This window comes from Temnothorax nylanderi, unplaced genomic scaffold (genome assembly GCF_030848795.1).
Source record: "Temnothorax nylanderi isolate EJ_2023f unplaced genomic scaffold, tnyl_v1.0 TNYL_tig0120_pilon, whole genome shotgun sequence".
In the NCBI taxonomy this organism is placed as follows: Eukaryota; Metazoa; Arthropoda; class Insecta; order Hymenoptera; family Formicidae; genus Temnothorax; species Temnothorax nylanderi.
The window spans coordinates 452,325-477,638 of record NW_027249182.1 but is presented as its reverse complement, the minus strand read 5'-3'; the positions used below and the strand labels follow the sequence as shown (position 1 = coordinate 477,638).

General features: G+C 33.9%; 1 protein-coding gene across 1 annotated transcript; it reads right to left on the bottom strand.

The window, feature by feature from the left end:
- Positions 1-1,883: 1,883 nt before the first annotated feature.
- LOC139776432 (uncharacterized) lies at positions 1,884-24,787 on the bottom strand. The gene is made up of 8 exons (XM_071713065.1): positions 23,711-24,787; positions 9,204-10,295; positions 7,070-7,298; positions 6,490-6,632; positions 6,039-6,177; positions 4,705-4,890; positions 4,222-4,357; positions 1,884-2,262 (listed from the first exon to the last, which is right to left on the bottom strand). Exons 1-8 carry the CDS (start codon positions 23,723-23,725, stop codon positions 2,241-2,243), a joined length of 1,962 nt encoding a protein of 653 aa, XP_071569166.1. The 5' UTR covers positions 23,726-24,787; the 3' UTR covers positions 1,884-2,240.
- Positions 24,788-25,314: the final 527 nt, after the last annotated feature.

Here is a 25,314-nt window from a genome sequence, read left to right as displayed (position 1 = left end):
AAGTTGTAGTTATTCTTTAATTAAATAAAGATTAAATACTTTTTTTTTTTAAATTTAACATATCTTTAAGATGCTGTGATGTAATTGTGTCCAAAATTATTTTTCTAATACCAAAATTAGTGGCTGCTATAATTTTGGTATTATAAGTACGGATCATGCTCCGATCATGGCTTAATTGTCAAGATCATGCCCCGATCTTGGCTTAATTGTCTGGTTCGTCCCCCGATCTTGACTTAATTGTCTGGATCGTCCCCCGATCTTGACTCAAATCATGCCCCGATCTTGGCATAATTGTCTAGATCATGCCCCGATCTTGGCTTAATTGTCTGGATCATGCCCCGATCTTGACTTAATTGCTTGAATCATACCGATCTTAGATCATGATCCGATCTAGACAATTAAGCCAAGAATATAATAAAACTATAAATAGCGCGATATTTCAAAATTTGCCACACATATTTCTAAAAAAATTATGGACCTTTAATCGCGTATATGTAAAAATGGATCTAATCAATCAAATCTTAAAGAATTATATATGAAATAGGGGCAGAAAAAACTGAAAAATATAATAGAATTAGAAATAGATCGATATCTCAAATATTGAGAAAGCTACAGCGTAAAACACGCTTTTCTGAAAAATAAAAATCCTCTTAAAATCCATACCGGTCGACAGATTTTAATAAAATTAGAGAACATACTTTCTATGATACTCTATTTGTGTGCAAAATTTCAACCCGGTATCTAAAAAATTGTAGAAGTAAATGCGTGTACAAAACATCCGTACACACACACACACATACATACATACATACTTCCGGACATTTTCTACTAATATGATTTTTCGACATTTTGGAACATTCTAAACCTATTTCCATCAAAATCTCGAAAAAAAATTTTTTCACCATCACAAAGCTTCCTCTATGAGAAAGCAAAATTAATTAGAATAACTAATTTCTATCAATTTTCATACTTACTGTTTATCAGCAAGGCAGATTTAATTATTTTCGTATAAAATGTAAGAAATCATGAGAGAGATGAAATGTTGGAACACGTGGTTAGTGAGCGCACACACTTCTGTGCAAGTCCAAATCTATATTATATCCTAGACTGCCAACTTTCATAAAATACATACATAGATTTGAAAAGTGTTATGTCCGAACCCTAGAATTATTTGAAAAGTGTTAGTCCGAACCCTAGGATTCAGGTAAATTACTAGAAACCAAAGGAAAGACTAGCTACAGAGTGGGGGTATGGAAGAACCCAAGCAGATAGGTACTTATAGCATTTTCTACCGGGAGAACTACCCAGACAACACATAACATTAAAAGATAACGAAAACGATGTCTTTCTTTAGTTATCTTTTTATAAATCTGAGATATCGCGAGCTCTCTGATGTCTTCTACCACCACCACCACGCGTGGTACACGTATACGAGCACAAAAGAAAAAAAATTACAAACTTTATATTGCTCAAATTCGCCACAATTAGGTAAGCTTAATTTCTAAATATAATTAAAGCCCATTTCACAATAGCCGTATATAAGAGTAGATGTAAAACGTAAGCACTGTAAGCAGTAAGCTATTGACTAATAAAATTTTTACAATTCAAGAATAATCGACTGTAGTTAGTCAATTTTTACTGCTTACGTCTTACCGCATACTCTTACAGCTATTGTAGAACGGGCTTAAGATTTTCCGAAATGTATTATTTATTTTACTTAATAAAAAATGTATCTTCTATTTCATTTTCCGATACACGTTGTAGTGTGTTCCACGTGGAAGAAGAACATACGGCATACACGCATGCACGAGCACCAAAGAAAAAAGATTTCAAAGTTTAAATTGCTTACGTTCGGTATACTTACGCTTCTAAGTGACTAACATTTTCAAAATGTATTTTTTATCTTATTTAACATATCTTTTATCTCATTGTTTGATACAGGTTATAGCGTTCTGACAATAAGTTGCACACAGAGAATAAAGAGAATTACCGAAAATTTAACTTAGAACTAAATCAAGAAATTAATCAGAATAACTATATTTTCTATCGATTTTCATACTTACTGTTTATCAGCAAGGCAGATTTAATTTTTTTCGTATAAAATAAAAAAAATTACGAGAGAGATAAAATGTTGGAACACGTGGTTAGTGAGCGCACACCACTTCTGTGTAGGTCCACATCTATCCTGTACTGCCAACTCTCACAATATACATGGTCCTGAAAAGTGTTACATCCAAACCCTAATAGGATTCCGGTAAATTACTGGAAAGCAAAAAAAAGACTAGCTAGAGGGTGGGGGTGTGGAAGGGCGCAAGCAGATAGGTACATATAGTGTTTTCTACCGGGAGAATTACCCAGACAACACACATAACACTAAAAGATAACGAAAACGATGTCTTTCTTAAGTTATCTTTTTGACACAGCTATGTCACACCTTGTTTTTGGCTGTAGAAAAAAATCCTGACGTGTAGGGGCAAAACTGAGGTCATATTCGGTTTTAGCAGGCGAAAATACATGGGAATACCATGGTCTAGTCCATGGCGCAGACAACTTTTTTTTTGTTGGCCTGTGTGATTTATTGTTATTTATAATATTAATGTTTTATATATATAGAGATAATCGCATTTTCGATTCAGTATGATTTTGGTAGCCCTTTAGTAGCCAATGAAGCTCAAATTGGAATCTTGGTGTACAATGTACTTCCTGTACCTCTTGTACCTATTACGATGTATGTTGATCCATATTTGAAAGTTTTCACAAGACAAGATATTTTGTAGTATGGATTGGTGCGCATTTAAAGAATTAAAAGGTATTATTTAATATGTTTATTTTAAAATGCCATTTTGTTTTACGAAATTTATAATTTAATTACTAATATAATATAAGCAAATTATTTCTGCAAAATGTATTTCCTGTATTGCTTTTCCCATCAGTTAAATAAATTACCAATGCAAATAACAAAATAATAACAAATCAATCGTTTTTGTTGTTTTGATGTAGAAACTAATGTTTTCATTTGCTTCTCATTCCCGTTGGATAATATCAAATTAATTACGTTGCTTATGTTAATTACATTACAAAATTAATAAGTGTACGTGATAATGTTATAAATACATTTGACAAATTTAGCAAAGTCAATCCTTTGTAATGTAAGTGAAAAGAAGTCGAGAGGACGAGGATGGAAAGGACAAGAATATAGTGGAAGAGGATGGCGAGGAAGATGGAGAGGAAGAAGATGGAGAGAAGGATGGAGAGGAAGAGAAGGGTGGAATATATGGGGCGCACCGATTCGGTTTTCATTTTTAATTATTAAACCCAAATTTTAAAGAAAATAAAAACATATTTATGTATAACATGTTTTACTGTATACATTTTAAAGTAAAATCAAAGAGAGAGAGAGAGAGAGAGAGAGAGAGAGAGAGAGAGAGAGAGAGAGAGAGAGAGAGAGAGAAGGGGGAGGGAGGGAGAGGGAGAGAGAGAGAGAGAGAGGTAGGGAGAGAGGTAGGGAGAGAGGGAAGGAGAGAGAGAGTAGGCGTAAGAGAATTATCTTTTTTTAACGAATCATAATATAGATCGAGGATAAATTTGTTAGTTATTGTATTTATTTAAATTTAATAAAGAATTATTATGTTACATTGGGACAAAAAAGAACATGTAAATGTATATAAATTAATTTTTACAGTAGCAAAAAATAAAAAATGTAAAAAAATTTTAGCATTAAGGTACGGTAAACCTAGAAATCTGGAAAAAGACTTTTAAAAACTTACGTATGGAGCACAGCATTGCATTGTACGGTTACGAAATGTGGCGGAAGCGGATGGGAAAAGAATCAAAGCGTTCAAAATGTGGTGCTATAGGCGCATGATGAGAAATACCGTGGACTGATAGGGTTAACAAAATGAAATATTAGAAAGAATAAAAAAAAAGAAATATATATCAAAACAATAAAAAATAGAAGTGATAGGGTGGTAGGATACCTGCTAAAACACGAAATTCGCGACATATTGGAGACGGAGATAGGAATAAGAAGAGGTAATGGTGGACACAGATTAGATTATTGTTCATAACTAGTCAAAAACGATGTTCTACTTCTAGAGAAATGCGTTATAGACTGAGGACCGGAAAAACAGAAGCTCGTTCAACCTGCCTACGGATTGAGGATTTGATGTTGTTGATGAGTAAAGGCGTGTTAACGCCTAACTAAAATGCGTGATTACGCACTTGTCATCGTTATTGTAGTTATCCATCGAGTTCTTGGCAAAACTTGTGACGCCAAAGGATAACAGTCTCTTCACAAATTCAGCGTCTTTGTTTACATCAAGCAGATAGGTCGCGAGATGTTCGTTCAGTTTGTCCGCTGAATAAAATGCACAGAAAATATATTAACAAAGACAAAGAGCAATATGAAATGAAGAATAATTAAAAGCAAAATTTATTTTGTTGATATTTTCCTCTTTGCTTTGTTCTTTCCGATTTTAACGTTAAAAAAATCTTTTATTTTTATCTCACAACACTTATTTCAACTTTATTTCGTTTATAGATTTTTGAAATATTTATTTCAATTATTCTTGAAGTCCGTTTCTTTTCTTTTTTATAAAGTATTATTTCTGTATTATTTTTTTTAACTGCAGAAGCAAGAGATCATTCCACGAAGTCTTTTTGGCGTTAATCTTTAATAATATCTATTCTAACGTAGTTATATACCTAGCGGTTTTTTGACCATAATGCGGTAGGGCGGCAAAGTTCCAAAATAGTCGAGAATCAGAAGATTGTTCATTCTACTCGAGTAGGAACCGTCCCTTTGGCATCTAATTACCGGTGATTCCAGAACTCCCACTTTCGCTCGACGATTTAGAACGCTTTTCAATACATCCAACTGCGTTCTAACATCTAATAATCGGAAAAGTAATTACGGAAAGTAATAATCGGAAAAATTCAAATCATTGTATCTACTATCCAAAAATATATATACTCATCGAGAAAATCCAAGGTAAAGGAACATTATTTAACATTTTCACTTAAGGCTCCTGGGTAGTCACCGCGGCCATATTGGATTCTTACTATCGAGGCGAGGAAAACACCCAATTTTGTTGTGCGTGCCATTTTCAAATAAAAAGACATTTCAATAAAACATCACTATAGATTGTTTCAGAACACTTCCGAAATTGGCCGAAAACTACCCTTTTCCCTCGACAATAAACAAACAGCCATAAAACGAAGCCTAAACATACGGGAAAAACAGCCGTTTAACGACTATCAAAAGGAGGTGAAAACCCCAAGTAGAACAAATCAGTCATGAAAATATCAAAATGACATCATTCTGTAATCATTTTTTACGCGTCATCGTGACGTCAAAATGGCCCATTAGAAGCATCTAATCTTGACTAATCACTACTTCTCTTTGACTTTTATTTGATCTTTTCGTTCTATTTAAGAATATACTCGAAATATGTTATGAGAACTGAAGAAAATTATGACTGATCATGCAATTTGTAACAATATATACTGTTACATATATCGCGAGTCTCGTAAAACAGCATGTCATAAGTCAGTCATTTCAAACTGATTCTTGACGTTGACCATATGATGACATAAAATTCATCATTTTAATGTCACCTTGACGTTTCTGTGATTAACTTGTTCTACTTGGGACGTTCCTTCCGCGTGCAAATCTTACTTTTCGGCCAATTTTACGACTTTCACGAATACGTTAAACGTTAGAGCACAAGCACAGAGCGAATAATAAAGAAATAGCACGCACAACAAAATAGGTTGTCAACATGTCACAAAGGACAGAATTCTCCATTGGAGAGGGTTCTGATTTCTGCCGCGACGGTACGTCGCCACCGTCAACGCAGAGTTCTCGGCTGAGGGACCAGGAGCCTTAACAATATTTCCTTCACTATTGTCATTTCTTTAATTTGCCATTTTTTTCTTTATATTTCTGATGCAACTACAGTGTGAATCATAATAAAAACAGACATACACTTAATATATGTATAATTAATAATCATATAGATAAAATATTTTAAACCTACCAAGTATATTTAAGCCAGATTTAGGGTTTACGCCTTTCAAACGCAAATGATCAAAGAGCAAATCGCGGACGCTGAATGGGCGGGGCTCAATTTGTGCACTCGGAATGGCCCACCTGTGTCGTTGCAAATCCGTGATACTCTGCGGTTAATATGGATGATTGCTAATTATGTGAAAATTATGTTTGAGAAAATTTAGATCTTATAATTATTGTTGTTAATTAAACGTTAAGCCGTTGGTCCAAAGGGTTAAGTGAGAGGAGAAGGGTAGTAATGGATGAGAATTGTAACCCTAAGGGGATCGATTAAAACTTCCATTATATAAATGTACTATATATATATATATATATATAATGTACTATATATATAATATATAATATCATATATTATTTAATAATTTAACTATAAACTAGAAAGAACTAGAGAAATTATTAAGGATGCTAAATTTATTTACTTTAATGCGCGAAGTACGATCCTGCGTGGTGACTATATCGACGTACACGTTTGCCGAATTGGTCTTATTTAGAGGATGATCGAAAACAAAACTTGCGGGTAAGAGCACACCATCCTTCCAGGTTTCGGACGCTGGCAGGACAACTGCGAAAATAAATTAATTAAAAGATAATATTCTATCTTTTTTAGTACTATTTTATATCCTGTTAACAGGATGATGTACTGTGCTGTTTTCTCCGTCGTGAGTGTAAACAATTATGGCAGTAATTGCAAATTTTTCATCTACCTTGAAATAAGAGGTTATTATAATAAAACAAACGAAGGTGCTTAAAGATAAAATAATATCAAATTGACCTTCAGATGTCTTTATAAAATTTTTTGTTTGTTTATATTCTAGGATATAAGTGAAATCTTTCTCGAGGATTCAATTTATAGGATGCGTACGCGGAGAACGCTATCAGCGCTATTGCATCATTTGTCTTTATTGCTCATTCTATCTTTATCTCATTAGATGTAAAACAAGGATAGAATAACGCAATAGCGCTAATAGGCGCGCTTCGCGAACGCAGCCTTAGACGTACCTATGTCAATGTTTTCTCCGACGAATAAGCGGTTTCCTCTACACTTGTGCAATAACAAAACTTTCCTCTTCGTGACAAATTGGATCATTTCTGCGAACACCTCGAAGAGCCCGATCGGCAGTGTTGACGCTATATGATGCGTTGCGAGGACCAAATAAGATTCCTCGAAATCCGGCATTGATTTGGGCAGCTGCGTTTTATTTTTAATCTTTTCTCGAAAGACTTCCCTCTTCATTAAACATTCAAGATTTTAATTAACTCTTGCCGTACCTTAATTTAATATGTAAATAAAATTTGTTTAAGAAATTTAATTAAATTTATCCTCGGAAGGAAAATTGAAGTTTGTCAGAATATATACAGGATAAAAATGTTACTAAATTATATAAACGAAAAGTTGCGCCGAATTAGCCATCATTGGCTAATGACTTAATCTTTATGGGTCATTTTAGACCCGTTACAAAATTTAACTAACTTCTAATTAAAAAATAAATTATTTTTTATCCTCAATATTTATTGATTTTATTCCTGTAACGTAATATAGTTTACTTCCAAAACTTAAATTTAAAAAAAATGGTAAATGTCCTTACAAGTTTATCCCTCAAAGACTGCACATTGTAGGTATTGTAGTAGGGGAGACCGGGGCTAAACAGTCCGTTTTTTTTCGGTGCCGATTTTTAACAACAAAATAAATAATTGTAGTTAAATGTGGTATACCACTGTAAAGAGTGAACCTTTAGCTACAAAATTTATATAGGAAATTTTTGTCTACGTCGCTTTGTTTAACCGGTATAGAGCAAAAACGACAACGGTGGAAAAATTGAAATCTCAAAAATGCCGGGGTATAACAGTCTGCACTGCATTTTCAATACATATACGTACATCTAATTCTAAAAAATAATAGGATACATGCAATAATTGTTTTTTAAGAGAAAAATATAAAAATTTATTTAAAATTTTTATGCAAAACATTATTAAAAAATAGTTACGAGGGTTCCTCTTTCCGCAGAAGTCACTCGCCCGACTTGTTTCACTCTTCGACGTCCGATGACTCTATTCGGTGTCTGAACGGTTGTAATTCCCGTCTTATTCATATTCCATATGCAGTGAGCCCGAAAATGCCTTGGAAATGCACCCGGACTGCTTACTGACCGATTAGCCCCAAACACAAGTTTCAGGTTTGATCGCCCACGAAATATTAGACATCAACGATAATGAAAAAACTACACTGGATTCGTGTTCAGCATGCATTACTCTTTAAAATCACGTACCTCGAGATTTGGAGAGCAAATATTATTGCAGATATTACAAAATTTCCACGCGCAGAAAATGTAACTTTCACCTTTCGAAAACACGTTTGCCCTCCTAAAAATCATAACACGGCAGGTAACCTGCCGAAACTCCGTTGGTCACATGGGTACTATAAGCAGCGTTTACAATGTTAATAGCGAGTTCGCACAATATACAGGTTCCGAGATATTTGATTAGACGTATTTACCCCGTAGACGTTTTAGCCCCGGTCTTCCCTACACTTGGCTTAATTTAATTTTAGCGTAAAGTCAGTTTCAACAATGGCTGTGTTTCAAAATTCATTGCCAGCGCTGAAAATATATAGCATACGTTACATGCACTATTATAGATTTCCAGCATTAGCAGTATTTTGAAACATAGCCAATTTATGAGTTCGTTCCACTTGGCAACACTCATGAGCATCATTCGTATTTGTTTAACATTTGACAAGCAACAAAGATAAAATGATTTTAAGAGCGTTGCAAGCGCCAAGTGGAACACCCTATGAAGGTTTTTACAATGATTTATGATGATTTTATTTCCTCAACAGAACTTCAAGAATGCAAAGTTTTATCGCGACAATCGCTGAAAATACTCAAAGGTTTCGAAAAAGTTTGATTTTATGGAATTAAGTTCTTTAAATTTATTTAGCTTCAAAGCTGATTTTTTAAATCTAAATTTATATTTTAGAAATTCAGATTTTTAACAAGTCAATATTTACAAATTATATTTTTACATATAAATTATTGAAATCTAACTAATTTATATTTTTATTTATTTTTTTTGTCATTTATTCCAATTTATTTAATCACATCTTCAACAGCATAGTTTAAAAAGAGAAACTTACACGTATTTCGCTCATTACGAACGTCATTTCCTCGTCTGCACTGCCAGATAATTCCATTTCCTCACAAAACCTTCTATCTTCAGAATTTTCATCCTCAGAATTGTCATCTTTAGAATAGTCATCTTCAGAATAGTCATCCTCAAAATAGTCATCCTCAGAACTGTCATCAGAACTGTCCTCAGAACTATCATCTTCAGAATTGTTATTCTCAGCATTGCCAGCCTGTAAATTGTTATCCTCAATATTATTGTCCTCAGAATTGTTGTCCTCAGAATTGTTGTCCTCAAAATTGTTGTCCTCAGAATTGTTGTCCTCAGGATTGTTGTTCTCAAAATTGTCATCCTTACAATTGTTATTTTCAGAATTATCATGCTCAGAGTTAGAAAAGGTGGACATTTTAGACATAGCATTGTGCGTTTGACGTGTTTCTACAACTTCAAGATCATCAATTTTCATGGGCACAGAGATTTGGTACGCAGTACTGCACGTTTGGCGTACTTCTGGAATTTCAGGCTCCTCACTTTTGTTGGAAGTGGAGGTCTCGGGTATAGTCTTGGTCACTTGGCCTTTTTCAGGAACTTCAGGAATGTCAGATTTGTTGAAGGCGAACATTTTGGATGTAATCTTGGGCGTTTGGCATACTTTTGGAACTTTTAGTACTTCAGGAGCCTCAAGTTTGATGGGGATGGATTTTTCGGATGTTGTCTTGGGTATTTGGCACATTTCCTTAGCTTCAGAATCCTCAGATTTGCCGGGGAGGCAAAGTTTAGCCATAATCTTGGGTAGTAGGAGTAGGTCTTTATCATCAAGGCTTTCTGGTTTGTTGGAGGTAGAGGTTTTAGGCGTAATCTCGACACTTGACAAAGTATCCATCTCATGCGCTTCTTCTACTTTCTCTGCCATCTCTTTCATATATTCCATCGGTTTCTCGCTCGGAGTTTGCTCCTTCTTCCCCGAGCAATGTTCCTTCGATTCGTGTATGGCCTCCTTTGATTTTTCGGCAGATTTGACGACCGCGACTTTTGCGGCAGTCGATTTTTCGCTCATTTTCGTAAATACTGAAGAAGTACGACGCCGATATATATTAAAATCCTAAAAACAAAAGAACGGTGCAAGAGATAACGCTAGACCTGGAGGATACGTACCCCAGAGATTCTTGAATTAATTCGCAACAGAAACGTATACGAAAATTCTGCTCTTATAGAAACGTTGTAAGTTGATTAGTTATATGCAATAGCCAATCGACTTGCAATTTTTATGCATACGTTTCTCTTGCAAATAAATTCAAGAATCAAACCTTAGGTAGCACATTATGTTATAGTGTCATATACGTTTCTTGAACGTATACGTAGTTTCATAACCGTAAATAACCATTAAGAAACGTTTTAACAAAAATGTTTTTGAAACCATGATTTAAGAAACGTATTTTTTACGTTTCTACAGTTAACCAAAATATTTGTTAAATTTTTTCTTTCAAAATTATAATTTGTTATATATATGTATATATATACATATATATGCCCCACATATATAGTATATATATATATATATATATATATATACATATATGTGGAGCATTCCATGCCAAATCAACCGAGGATTTTTCTCGACCATTTTTTATTTGGCCGAGATTTTTTTGTGTTTTCATACTAAATGAAAGTAGTTTCCATGATTTTTTTTAGATTTTTATCTCTACCCATATACTTAAATTATGGATTTAAAAAAAAATGCAGTTTAAAATTTCAAAAATTTCAAATGCCTGTAACTTTAAGAAAAAAAAAGATATTGTAAAAAATGAGGTAATATTTTTTTTCGTTTTTCACTGTACTTTTTGAAGAAAATATTTAAAAAATTTTTAATGGATAATATGACTGTTTTTTTTAAATAAGATTTAAGTAAACAATGGTTTTTTTTCTCAATGCGACAGTTTTGATTTTTTTTTTTTCAAAAAATCTCAAATTCTAGACTTTCGAAATTTTTAAGCCATTGATGAAAATGGGATTTCAATAACTTCGATTTTTTAAGGGACTTTTTCTTCATTTTTTCCGACAATAATTTTTTTAAAATAAGATAGACTCTACCGATGGCTATCAAAAAATTTGATAAATTTATAGACAGCAATCCTGAAATTTCGATCTATAGATAAAGAGGAAATTTGAATATTTTCTATTTTTTAATTGCATTTTTACTTATTTTTATTATTAAATTACTTTTTTTTTAATGGAATATTATAAATTGGGGAACTTAACGGATAAAAAATAAATCAAAAACATACATTTGTGTGCGTGTGCGTGTGCGTGTGCGTGTGCGTGTGCGTGGGCGTGTGCGTGGGCGTGTGCGTGAGCGTGTGCGTGAGCGTGAGCGTGTGCGTGTGCGTGTGCGTGCGCGCGTGTGTGTGTGTGCGTGTGTGTGCGCGCGCGCGCGCGCGCGCGTGTGTGTGTGTGTGTGTGTGTGTGTGTGTGTGTGTGTGTGTGTGTGTGTGTGTGTGTTTATATATATAATATGTTACTTGGAAAAATATATATAATACGTTGTTATGCGTACATTATTTTATTCATTCTCGTATGCCTTATGGTGTAAATTAACTTTATTTGATGAATAAAGAGGATGCTTAGGAAGTTTTATAAATATAACTATTCTGATAAATAGTACTACAAAATATATACTATATGAAGCATGTGTACATATGTATTTTCTAGTATTATTTGAAAGAATATGTTTGTTCTGTTTTGAAAAACTTCCTAACTGGTGCACATTAGTAGTGTAATAAGTTAGAGTGAGACAAGTATATTTTGTTTCACTCTAACTTATTGCACAAATGTGCTCCAGTTCAGGAATTTCTTCGAAAAAGAATAGACGCCATAGATGCCATATGCATAAACCCTATAAGCACACAATATTCCTAGAATATTGTATTAATATTATTAAAAATTAAAATTATATAATTATAATATTTCGAGAATATTATATAATATTTTTTTAATATCATAAGATTATAATTCTGTTGATGTTATATGTCCACTTCACATAATATATCCTTTGGTGTATTATTTTAATATCAGTAGAATATTATAAAAAAGTTCTTAGAATATTATTCTAGTCAACAAATTAACGTTTATATAATATTCCTGGGATATTATTATAATATTCAAATATTTATGCAAAATTATAAACAAAGATTTTATTTTAAAAAAGTAATAAAATTTATAATTTTTTTATTTTCCCACATATTCCTCACACTGATTAATAGACAATATTTATAACAATTCGTAATATTAATTTTAGAAGTATTATTCATTAAATATACATACATTTTTTAATTATTAAATTAAAAATAGTTTAATTTATTTGATAGTATATTCCCGATAATTTAAAACGTTTTTATGACATTAAAAAATATTATTTCATACAATATTCATATAATATTATTAGAAGCGAATATATAACCATCTATTAATATTTTAGAAATATTATTTAATATTATTATATAATATTACTAGAATATTGTATTTTTAATGTTCTAAGATTAAGCCTAGAATCCCAGTATGCAAAAAACATCAAGAAACATTTTAACTACATTACAGCAACGTTTTAACATTAATGCAATGTAGTTAAAATGTTTCTTGACGTTTCTTGCTTACTGGGATATTACTTAATATTAAATAATATCGCACGCTTATAGGGAAGCTTCTGGAACATTCTCACGCATCGCCTGTCTCAAAGACGTCATACACGTTCAAAAGACGTGAAAAGTATAAGAAATTTTAAATTTCTTCATCATTAAATAAATAAACGTTTCTATAATAGTTTCGTAAACGTTATTTTATCGGAAAAGAAACGTTCTATCGAACGTTTTTCGAATGGACATTTTTACTCATGAAAAACGTTTCTAAAAATCGGTTATAAAACGTTTCGGAAAACCGTTTATAAAACATTTTTGAAACATGTATCTACTACTTGGGTACGTTTCAAATGGATCGCAAAGCACAAACTTTCGATCGATAGAAAGGTCGATTTTCGATTCTTCTATCGTGATGTGTGCACGTGTGTGCGTCTGTGTACGTGTCGGTCGCGTGGTAACCACGTGTACCAGGGGAATAATGATACTGTTCCACTGTAAAAGCAATATTATCGATCTTGAGTTAAGTCGCGATAAATATAGAAATTTTATTTTCCTTTTTTTCCCCTCTTATAACAGTATTCTTACTCTCTTACAGCTTAACACGCATTTAATAACACGTGATGCTCCCGAAGTGCCCGACTTTCAACGGTACTGAAGGTCAAAGTGAGAAAATTTAATTTCAATTTTGTTTACGAAGATGCTTGCGAAATATATTGTCCATGTATATAGACATAAATGGTTGTAAATAACATATAATTTATAAATTACATACTAAAGTAACCTTGAAATTCGCACCTGTATTCTGGAACTGTTCCGATTGTATTCCGATCACGGTCTGTAGCAGTCTGTAGAAGACTGTGATTCCACAGTTAGAATTCTTTAGTTGTTTCCTAGATTTCTTTTCTAGGGAAAACCGAATAATTCCGAAATCCATTCCAAACAGTTTCATATGCCCTAGGATGATTTTTACACCCTATATAATGTCGAAAAAATGAAACTCCCGTCATGGTAATTTTTTTTCGATTGTCCATACCTACCTTTCAGTTGAAGGTTCCAAGACCCAATCCGCATAATAGGAAAACTTTAGGACCTGTATACATTCATGGGGTACCGACCTATTAAAACTTGCTAGGGTGAAAAGAGGGTATAGAACTCACTCCAGGTGATCGTTTACGTTATAACAATTAATAACCCAGGTAGCACATACACGTTTCAGAAATGTTTTATAAGCGTTTTTCCGAAACGTTTTATAACCGATTTCTAGAAACGTTTCTCTCATGAGTAAAAATGTCCATTCGAAAAACGTTCGCTGGAACGTTTCTTTTCCGATAAAATAACGTTTAAAGAACTATTATAGAAACGTTTTGTTTTAATGATAAAGACATTTTAGATAAAGACATTTAAAATTCCTACTTTTCACGTCTTTTGAACGTGTTTATTACGTCTTTGAGACATGCATGAGAATGTTCTAGAAGCTTTATGCATAGGGGAGACCGGGGCTAAAAAGTCTACGGGGTAAATACGTCTAATCAAATATCTCGGAACCTGTATATTGTGCGAACTCGCTATTAACATTATAAACGCTGCTTATGGTATCCATGTGACCAACGGAGTTTCGGCAGGTTACCTGCCGTGTTATGATTTTTACGAGGGCAAACGTGTTTTCGGAAGGTAAAAGTGAAATTTTCTGCGCGTGGAAATTTTGTAATATCTGCAATAATATTTGCTCTCCAAATCTCGAGGTACGTGATTATAAAGAGTAATGCATGCTGAACACGAATCCAGTGTAGTTTTTTCATTATCGTTGATGTCTAATATTTCATGGGCGATCAAACCTGAAACTTGTGTTTGGGGCTAATCAGTCTACAAGCACCCGGGGCTAATCGGGCTAATCTCATCACTGTGGCGCGTCGGGCGCACGACTTCAGCTCACGGCGATTTCAGGTTAGGTTTCCCTCGAGCGTGATTCTGTCTTCCCTTGCACGTGCGTCAGTTGTGTAAGAGGGAAATGGTACGCACGTATCGTCGCAAAACGGGTGTTTTGGCCGACCGAAAAGATGGCGGACCGTTGTTTTCGAGATCGCTCGCGCTCACGGCACGTCGGCGAGGTACGGCGAGGCACGGCACGGCTCTGAGATCCCGCGATTTCCGTGCGAGAGTTGACATGCCGCGCGCGCGGTAGATCGTCCCGACTCCCGACCGCGGTAAATTGTCGTTGTTGGTCGTTGTGTCCAGTGTCAGTGAAAGTCGCGCGTGCGACCGCATCGTCCAGCGTTCGCCGCATCGTCTCGGCGTCATTGTCGCCGCCGTTGTAGTGGTGGTGGTGTCGGTGGTGGTCATCGTCGTCGTCGTCGTCGTCGTCGTCGTCGTCGTCGTCGTCGTCGTCGTCGTCGTGGTGGTCGTGGCCGTTGTCGTCGTGGTGGTCGTGGCCGTCGTCGTCGTGGTGGTCGTGGCCGTCGTCGTCGTGGTGGTCGTGGCCGTCGTCGTCGTCGTCGTCGGCGCGTCGAGGAATCGGCGCGAGGACGCCGTCGAGTCGGTAAAATGGTCGCGCTCCACCGCGAGCTTTTCTAACCCCCCTGTCGCTATTTATCGCTCCCCCGCGAGAAACGCGGCTTGGTTAGGTTGCTCGAGGGTCCGCGCTGATCCTATGGCACCGGAACGCCGTCACGCGTGTTCCCCGTGGTTGCCCGCGTTGACAATGTGACGTGCCGTTGGGGAGTTTACGATTTGGTTAACCTCTGTATTCACGTGCCTGAATTGTTTTATGGAATAGGTAAAACAATTATTTTTTAATAATGTTTTGCATAAAAATTTTAAATAAATTTTTATATTTTTCTCTTAAAAAACAATTATTAAAATGTATCCTATCATTTTTCAGGATTAGATGTACGTATATGTATTGAAAATGCAGTGTGACCGATTAGCCCCGGGGGGGGACCGATTAGCCCCGGCATTTTTGAGATTTCAATTTTTCCACCGTTGTCGTTTTTGCTCTATACCGGTTAAACAAAGCGACGTAGATAAAAATTTCCTTAATAAATTTTGTAGCTAAAGGTTCACTCTTTACAGTGGTATACCACTTTTAACTAAAATTATTTATTTTGTTGATAAAAATCGGCACCGAAAAAAACCAGACTGTTTAGCCCCGGTCTCCCCTATACCATCTATGACGTCTATTCTTTTTCGAAGAAATTCCTGAACTGGTGCACATTCGTGGTAAAACAAAATATATTTGTCTCACTCTAACTTAATTGCATTACTGATGTGCACCAGTTCAGGAAGTTCTTCAAAACGGAACACACGTATAAATGTTCTTTCAATGGCCACGTTCAGCAGAATGTTTATTTTGCAACTGTTGGAAGTTTTCTAAGCTCAGATTTGTCCGATGACAAATACATTAAGACCGGTAGGACAAAATTAATTTAAGTAAATAAGTGGATATATGTGCATGGATAAAATGATTTATTTTGTGCAATAATTAGTGCAATATAAATTTAAATGTTTCAAAAAAGACTATTAAAGCTATTATATACACTGGGCAACAAAATTATCGCAACAAAAATTTGCGTAAAAAATTTGCCCATCTTCAAATAAGCATAACTCCGCGAAAAATTGTCATATATCTGAAAGATTTTTTTTTCATTTTAAAGGGTGAAGTCTGTATTTTAAGGAACCATTGTTAGATTTTGAATTTAGCCTTCCCCCCTCCCGCCGTTCTTCCAAAAGTAAGGACGTGTTACGTCTCCAAAAAATTGCATACTTTGACACATTCTACGGAGTAGAATGAATTTTTTTCGTAACTATCATGGCAACCATCGTAAAATATGGACTTTTCCCTGCAAATTAAAAAAAAATTAAGTCCGTACGATTTTTTTTCACCGAGTTATGGCTTATCAAAGTTACCTATGCATTTTTGTGCATTCAATCACCGCCAACATTAGTATTACCCGATGGACACTACGGGGACGTTATTGGTCGGATTTTGCCTATCGTGTATGTGTGTGTGTGTGTGTGTTAGCAGAGATTTGGGCACACTGATTTTCATTCAAACGAGGAATTGTTACGATTTTGTCGTTTGTTTTCGAATGAACGATACAATACAGTGATTGCAATACTGTGAAGTTATACTTACAGAAGTAATGTACTGTGAAGTTACTTACTTCAGTATTACAAAACTTCATAGTATTGCAGTCACTGTATTGTATTGCTCATTCGGAACCAAAAGACAAAATCGTAACAATGCCTCGTTTGAATAAAAATTAGTTTGCGCAAATCTCTGCTAACACACACACACATACACGATAGGCAAAATCCGACCAATAACCTTCCTGTAGTGTTCATCGGGTAATACTAATGTTGGCGGTGATTGAATCCACAAAAATGCATAGGTAACTTTGATAAGCCATAACTCGGCGAAAAAAAATCGTACGGACTTAATTTTTTTTTTAATTTGCAGGGAAAAGTCCATACTTTATACGATGGTTGCCATGATAGTTACGAAAAAATTCATTCTACTCCGTAGAATGTGTCAAAGTATGCAATTTTTTGGAGACGTAACACGTCCTTACTTTTGGAAGAACGGCGGGAAAGGGGGAGGCTAAATTCAAAATCTAACAATGGTTCCTTAAAGTACAGACTTCACCCTTTAAAATGAAAAAAAAAATCTGTCAGATATGACAATTTTTCGCGGAGTTATGCTTATTTGAAGTTGGGCAAATTTTTTACGTAAATTTTTGTTGCGATAATTTTGTTGCCCAGTGTATATAGATAAAGCAAATTATAATTTTGAAAGGAAAAATTTTACAAATAGGTATTTTTGTTAACTGTAGAAACGTAAAATAGTATATTACACTACAAGGGCCAAAAGTTGAATTTTCGGCCCTGCGCGTCATGATGCCCCGAGGCGAAGCCGAGGGCATCATGACGAGCAGGACCGAGATTTCAACTTTTGGCCCGCGTAGTGTATACGATTTTTCTTCATAGCCGGTCGAAAGTACGTTATTAATTTTACTTTTTTTAACTTTAAATGTTAATAAGCATGTTTTTGATGCCTGCCCCCGACATTTGCGGCACGAGCGAAGCGAGTGCTGCTGGTCGTGGGGGCAGGCATCAAATACATTCGAAGAGTCAAGTCTTGTCATATTTTGTAAAAATAAATTAATTCCATTCTATCAAAAATGTATTTATTTAATGTGCTTTTCAAAATTGACCAAACACTCCATAAAGTTGACGGCTTTAATTTTTTAGATAGGTCCTTAAAATACACAATCAAATTATTTTCTTCACAGTTTGACAGTGAAGTTTTGTGTTCTATCTGCCACTTTTTATACGTGTTGTAAACAAGATTGTATCGATCAACAGACTTCTTTGGCAACGTATCTGTATTTATTATCAATCGCGCTTCTGCATCGAAATTTCGTATAACTTCTTCCTCGTCTACGGATTCATCAGATGACATATTGTTCATTTTTGCTAGATTATTGAATTGACTTTAATAATATTTTAATATTAAATTAACTGACGACAGAACAATATTGATGACTATTTTTAAGGTTAAAGGGCGTTAAGGTTTAAGGTTATAGAGGGAGCGCGTGTACTTCTCACAGGGAGTAAATGTTAAACTTTCGTCCCTGCTATTAGGGACGAAAGTACGTACTTTCGACCGAGGTATGAAGACAAATATGTTTCTTAAATCATGGTTTCAAAAACATTTTTGTTCAAACGTTTCTTAATGGTTCTTTACGGTTATGAAACTATGTATACGTTCAAAAAACGTATATGAAACTAATACGTGCTACCTGGAAAAGTATGATAAGATTTTATATTATAAATTCGAAATAATAATATAAGTTCAAATGAGGTTGAGTACATATAATACGTGTATATATATATAGATATAGGGGAAACCGAGGCAAACTCGACACCGGGGCAAACTTGACACTAGGCTCTTTGCCAATTTAAATCCATCGTAGAAACTTGCCTTTCCTACTGTAAATGCGTCTTTGTGTGCCAGTATTATCGATGGAATTTGGTAACATTCTGAGTTATGGTGTAATTTTTAGCGCGACATAAGCGTTTTTGATGGTAAAAAGTAATTGTTCTAATTTTTCGAAAATTTCTACTCTTTCATCAAGCTCTTGCGAACCTATATGTAAGTGATTTTGATGGGAAATTTGATGCTCTATACGAATCCGATAATAGTTTTTGCATATTTTCAAAATTTTTATGTTTTTAGAGTGACAAAAGTGAAAAACGACGTTCGGGGTAAAGTCGACATCACGCCGTTTCATCGGCTCCCAATAACAAACGATGCTTGTCATGCAGCCATATGGCTCATAACAAATGTGTGCGCACGTCCGATCGCGAATTTACTTGCATAAATTGTTTTTCAGACATGAGTTTAGATAAAAATAATTAAAAGTTCAAAAATTTTTGTTCTTATTATTTCCATTATTTGTTTTACTTAATTCCGAATTTTTGTACTTTCTAAATACACGATAAACAATGTACTTTTAGTTTCCGACAATAAAAAATATATTCCAAATCAAATTGTGTCGATCAGGCAAAGTGTCGAGTTTGAGGCAATTTTCAATTTAAAAATTTGTCTTTGCGTCACTTTTCCTTTCCTGGGGGAAAAACTAAGCGACGTACAGCAAAACTTCCTAAAGCAATTTTGTACTTGAAGGAACACTCTTTAAATGTGTACCATTGAATTTGCTTAAAAATTTTAATTAATTGTTGAAAATTTCCTTTGAAAAAATCGTGTCGAGTTTGCCCCGGTCTCCCCCTCAAATAAATAATAATGTATAATTATAACAGTTAATATAAAATAGAAAAAATAGCAATCTAATGAAAACATATATATGTGTAAATACTTAGAAAAAAATAACAAATATAATAAAATAATTGCTATAAATTTATCTAATGCAAAACATATTTCGTTAATAATAAATATAATATTTTAGCATATATTTATTATATTTCAATCCGATTAATACATAAAAGATTTTAGGAAGAATCAAGTTTTAATATAAATATTTATTTTTGTTTAGCATTGCTCTATATGTAACTTATATTTATATATAATATAATAAACAAGTATGATAAGAATAAATCATTTTTATTAATTCTGGGCAGAGCAAACACAATATAATGACTTTATATGGTAGCGAGTATAGCTTGATTTTAAATTGCTATAAAATGGATATTATATAATAATTTCCTTTCTTCTAATAACTATTCTTTTTACGAACCTTTAAATATGTAATTTCATTAAAAATCTACAATACAAAAGCGTTTTATTAAAGCGTGTTATCTTTGTTTGTTAAAAATACTATTGTAATAACCCGCTTAATGTGCTTTATTCTTAGTTGTTTAAATTTTTTTTTGCTTTCTCTTTACTTAAAAAAAATGTTGAGTAAATCTACATTGTCCACAATTATAAAATAATAAAAAATATGCAATATGTAGAATTAATGATAATGATTTTTAATTGTGGTAAAAATCACCTTAGGTGACCATTTATGCAAAAAAAAATCAGACACTTGTTTTTGGGTTAAGTGTGGTTATATAATTAAGTATAAATAAGAAAAGTTAGAAATTTGTGATAAACGATATGTTCTCCATTATTTATCATGTTTCAGTTTCAAGTGAACGTTGGTTCGACTCGTTTTGTAAGGCATTTTTGCATATAAATCTGCTCTACAGTATCTCGAAAGTCGAAAGCTTCATTTCTCTTTTTTGACTTTCTATTGAAAGTAATTTTTTATTTGTTGAAAATTAGAGGCGTTGATCTTCTTGAGTCTCATTGAATTGGGATTTTAACGTTTGACGAGTTTTGCAAACGGACGAAAGTCCCACCGACCTATCCAACATATTCACAGCCGATTAGGGATGTGCGGAGGAGCATCGATATCTTGTATTGATACGAATCGAAATACAAGTACCGACACACCGATATATTATTTAAAAATATATCGGTATTAGAGAATATCGTTACTTTTAACATATCTTTTACATATATATATTTACTTATTTACTTGTTGAATAATGATAGTCAAAAAAGGTCATATTAATGTCTGAGGGTTGATTGTTACGCATCTTGAAACGAAGTAAAAATTACAAATGTGAGGAAATTCACTAGAATATCTACAATTTTATTTGTCGAAATCTAGTAAATCTGTTCACTTTTATAATTTTCATCTCATTTCAAGGTACAGTAGCGCTCATTAATGCCTGGACACCGAGAATTGGACACCAATATATATATATATATATTAGAGTGGTCCTTATTTACTCGACAAAAAATTTTTTTTTAATTTTTTTTGCGGCACCCCCCAAAATGTTTCCAATTTACAAAAAAATAATCCCTGCCAAAGTTCAGCTTGATCGGACAACGGAAACCCGTGCCCCCGGCTCTTTAAACATTTGAATTCCTTTGTATTAAATTGTTTACAGTGTTTACACAATTAACATTGATTTCTAAAGTGTATTTTCCACAAAAATCGGCCTAGAGGACTTTTCTTTTTTATTTAATGTGTGCCTTGCTTTTCTGCACCGTTTGAGACCTTATACGTCTTATTTAAACAATTAGGTGAATTATTAATAACTAAAAATAAAAGTAAATAGTTATTGCATTTATTGTATCCTGACATAGTTGGGAGCCCTTCGGACCCCTATTCTAGGAGGGGACCTGAAGAGACTTAAGGGGGGAAACCACTATGCCGGAAAAAGAATGCTATTTTCGTGAATTTTTTTTCGCGAGAAATAATAAATTTAATAAAATTGGTTTTTTATTTCTTTAAAGTACATAATATTGAATATATTGCAAAAAAAATCGTTGAAAAATATTAATATTTGCGCCTTTAACGTGGTGGTATTGTGTACCTCCGCAAAAAAATTGTGGGTGCGCGGGCGCTCATGTTCCGTCAGAACGGAATGTCTAAAATAAAAAAATTTGGTGTCATTTTAAACTATACGAATGTTGTTTCAGTTAAGCGTACGGATTTTTTGAAATATTAATCTTTAACGAAATGGCGCAGTTCTAAAAGAAAAGTTCGAAATTCAAGTGAAAATTTTTTCCACTTTTTAAATTGTTTTTTAAAAACTAATTGTCCAATAAAAAAATCGTACGCTTAACTGAAGACAATTTTGTTATAAACATTCTGTTCCAATTTCAAGTCATTCGGATAAAAATTGGCTTAGATACGCGAGCGCCCAGCTACAAAATTGTAGTTTCGAGAAAAACGCGTTTAAAGTTTTACAACTGATTATTTTATATGACTAATAGAGTAATCTTTTAATTTTTGTTCTTCTTTTGGCTCTAAACATACTACTATAACTTTTGTAGCCCATACATAATTTTTTCCAGCTGATCAAGCAATAAATCCAATAACTATTTATTTTTATTTTTTAGTTATTAACAATTTACCTAATTGTTTAAATGAAACGTATAAGGTCTCAAACGATGCAGAAAAGCAAGACACACATGTTAAAAAAAGAAAAGTGCTTTAGGCCGATTTTTGTGGAAAATACGCTTTAAAAATCAATGTTGATGGAATAAACAGTTGAATACAAGAGAACTCAAATGTTTAAAAATCTGGGGGCACTGGTTTCCGTTATCCGATCGAGCTGAGCTTTGGCAGGGATTATTTTTTTGCGAATTGGAAACATTTTTTGGGCCACAGAATAAATTTAAAAGTCGAAAAATAAGGACCACCCTAAGCCTCACATGCTTTACATTATGAGAATTTTGTTTTATTGTACGCATACCGAATGTTGCATATATAATTTTATGTCAAAAAGAAATATTGTATATTGTATATTATATTTTCAATGTTGTAATGTAACTCTTTTATGTTGTACATATTGTAAAATAAATTGTAAATAAAATAAAATAAATGATATAAAAATGTAAAAAACGGATTCTAAAGAAAAGAGGACCGCCGATCGGAATCGGCGGGGGTGGTGGAGGGCCTCTATAGGTTAACCTGTTTCTATCGGATACAATTTTAACTAAAATTAATTTATAATTAATTTAAGCACGGACGCGCACGTAAAATGATGTTTTATCGGCAGTGTCGGAAAATGAACGTGGCTATGTAGTACCAATTTCGAAAATGGATGTATGTACTGGCGGTAGTGTACAGGGGCTTTCGACGGTCCCACGAAAAAGACCGGGATGGTCTCTCTCAGGTTTCTCTCTGCTCTGACAAGCCGAATTTCAAAAGAAACCCGCGTATCTTCGTTAGTTTAAATTTTAAAGCCTTGTAAATCACTGAAAGCTCTGAATCTATACTTATAAGGAACCGCTTTAGAAGTCAATTTTAAAAGTATTACTTCTGTGTTAATTTTTATCGAAGAACAAAGTTTTATAAACAATAGTACTATGGGCTTGGCCCTTCATTATCCTTGAAAGAGCAAATTGCAAATTGTAAAGCTTATCTAAAGAGCTTTGACAATTCGAAAGAAAGCGCTCGATCTTACAATCAAGATTGCGAAATTAAATATAAATCACGATTTTATTGAGTGACAAAGCTCGGAAACGCCAAATGCATGATGCTACCAGGTCCCTCTTACTATAAAAACACACGGAACTTGTGGCTAGTTGCCATTTGTCAGTTATCATTCAAGAGTGAATCATCGTCGATTCGGCAATAGTCACTTCGGGAGCGAGCTGTAGTCAGACATGGCGAGCGCGCGAAAGAGTATCAATAGCGATATTTAAAACGTCCGCGTTCCCGTAGTTTCAGTCAAAATTCAAATGTGTTGTAAATTATGTTGTTTTTTAATTCGGTTATTATTTTGGTTGTTTAAATAAAGTGTCATGTTGCTTCTGTGCTTTAGTGTCAGAGGTCTCTCACCCACTTTCGCCTTCCTAACTTACACGCACGAACATCATTCTTTTCTAGCATTGTGTTTTGTTCGCGCTCATTTGCTTGTTCTGACTTCACCTGTAGAATCTCTCGGTATGACCGGTCATCGATATAGGATTACCACCAGACTACTAGACAATCGTTTTACCCTGAGACAAAAAAAAGAAACAAATTAATGTGTATCAAAAGTGTTTTATTATAAAAATTGTTAAAAAAGTCAGAAAAAGTCAAAAATATTACAAGATAAAAAATGACAAAATAATTAAAAAATAAAATGAAATTCTTGTAATTAACAAATAAGAAATATATAAATTGTATAAATAAATAATAATTAAACAATAATTATGAAACGCTCTTGACTGATTATATTCTCCTGGATCTATTAAGAATTTTTTAGTCATCACAGACAATAACCACTAAACACTTACTAAACTACTTTCTCTACTGAATGTAACTATTGTAAAGTATATAATATCGAGTTCTCGAGTACAAGAATGTCGAGTATTTATTCCAATTTCATCCTTCTTAGTTTTTTCCAACGCCATTCACTTTGAGAATTGTCCAAATTTTTTTTATTTTTTTATTAAAAATTAAGTAAAACATTTTACAATTTCATGCAATTAACCCATGGAGAAATATTGACTAAATCATAACCCGGACATAAGCCTTCAAAATTCGAAGTCTTTTACGAAAAAAAACGGCACGTTAATTGGCTACCGCATCGCTTCTTGCCGAGCGGCAAGCGATTCCGCATCCTGTGTGCACTGTGTCCAGAAGTGCTGAGGATCGAGTTGAGAGTGCAAGAGCCCAAGCAAGAATCGAGACAGTAAAGTCAGTAGTGAACACGTGGTGCAATGTAGGTTATAGATGAGAGACGAATGAATGAAGAGCAAGTAATTCAATTGTGTAAGATTTTTAAGTCTGGCAGCCTGGTTATGTGTCAGAATAAAACGAGCGATCTTTAAAGTATAATAACGAAAGCTTAGAATTTTATTAAACGATTTAACGACATATCACACCCCGAGAAGAATGCTGTCACAACTAAAAAAAAATTCACAGTTTTCAGAAGAGAGCAGGAAAAACAAATTTGATTCAATTTTTTTAAATTGTGAGATAAAAGTAACGCAATTACAATTCTGATATTTTGTTATAATAAAACTTATACTTGAAAAGATCTGTTATGATCCACTTGTCAATTTATTTATAACATTATATTATACATCCAGGAAACCGCAACATAATCAGTTTAAGAATAACGACACTCCGATCCGCCTCGTGCAGCAGATTTTGCATATAGACTTGTGACAATATTATAGGATGTAGATAAAGGTAACATCTTAGGCATAGCTCTTTATGGGCTTAACTCAAAAATAAAATGTTTTAAGTTGCAGTGACAGTATTCTTCTCGGGATGCGACATATTTCATGGACAGTCCCTCGTTCTTATAAAACTACTAGCTTGATACACCCGTGCTTCGCTACGGTATCCGTGAAACACGTTTTACCCCTTTTCATCCCGTTAGGGATCGAATTTCTAAAAATCCCTTCTTAGTGGGTGCTTACGTCATGAGAGGAATACACTACCCGAATTTCATATTTCTAGGTTCAGGGGTTTG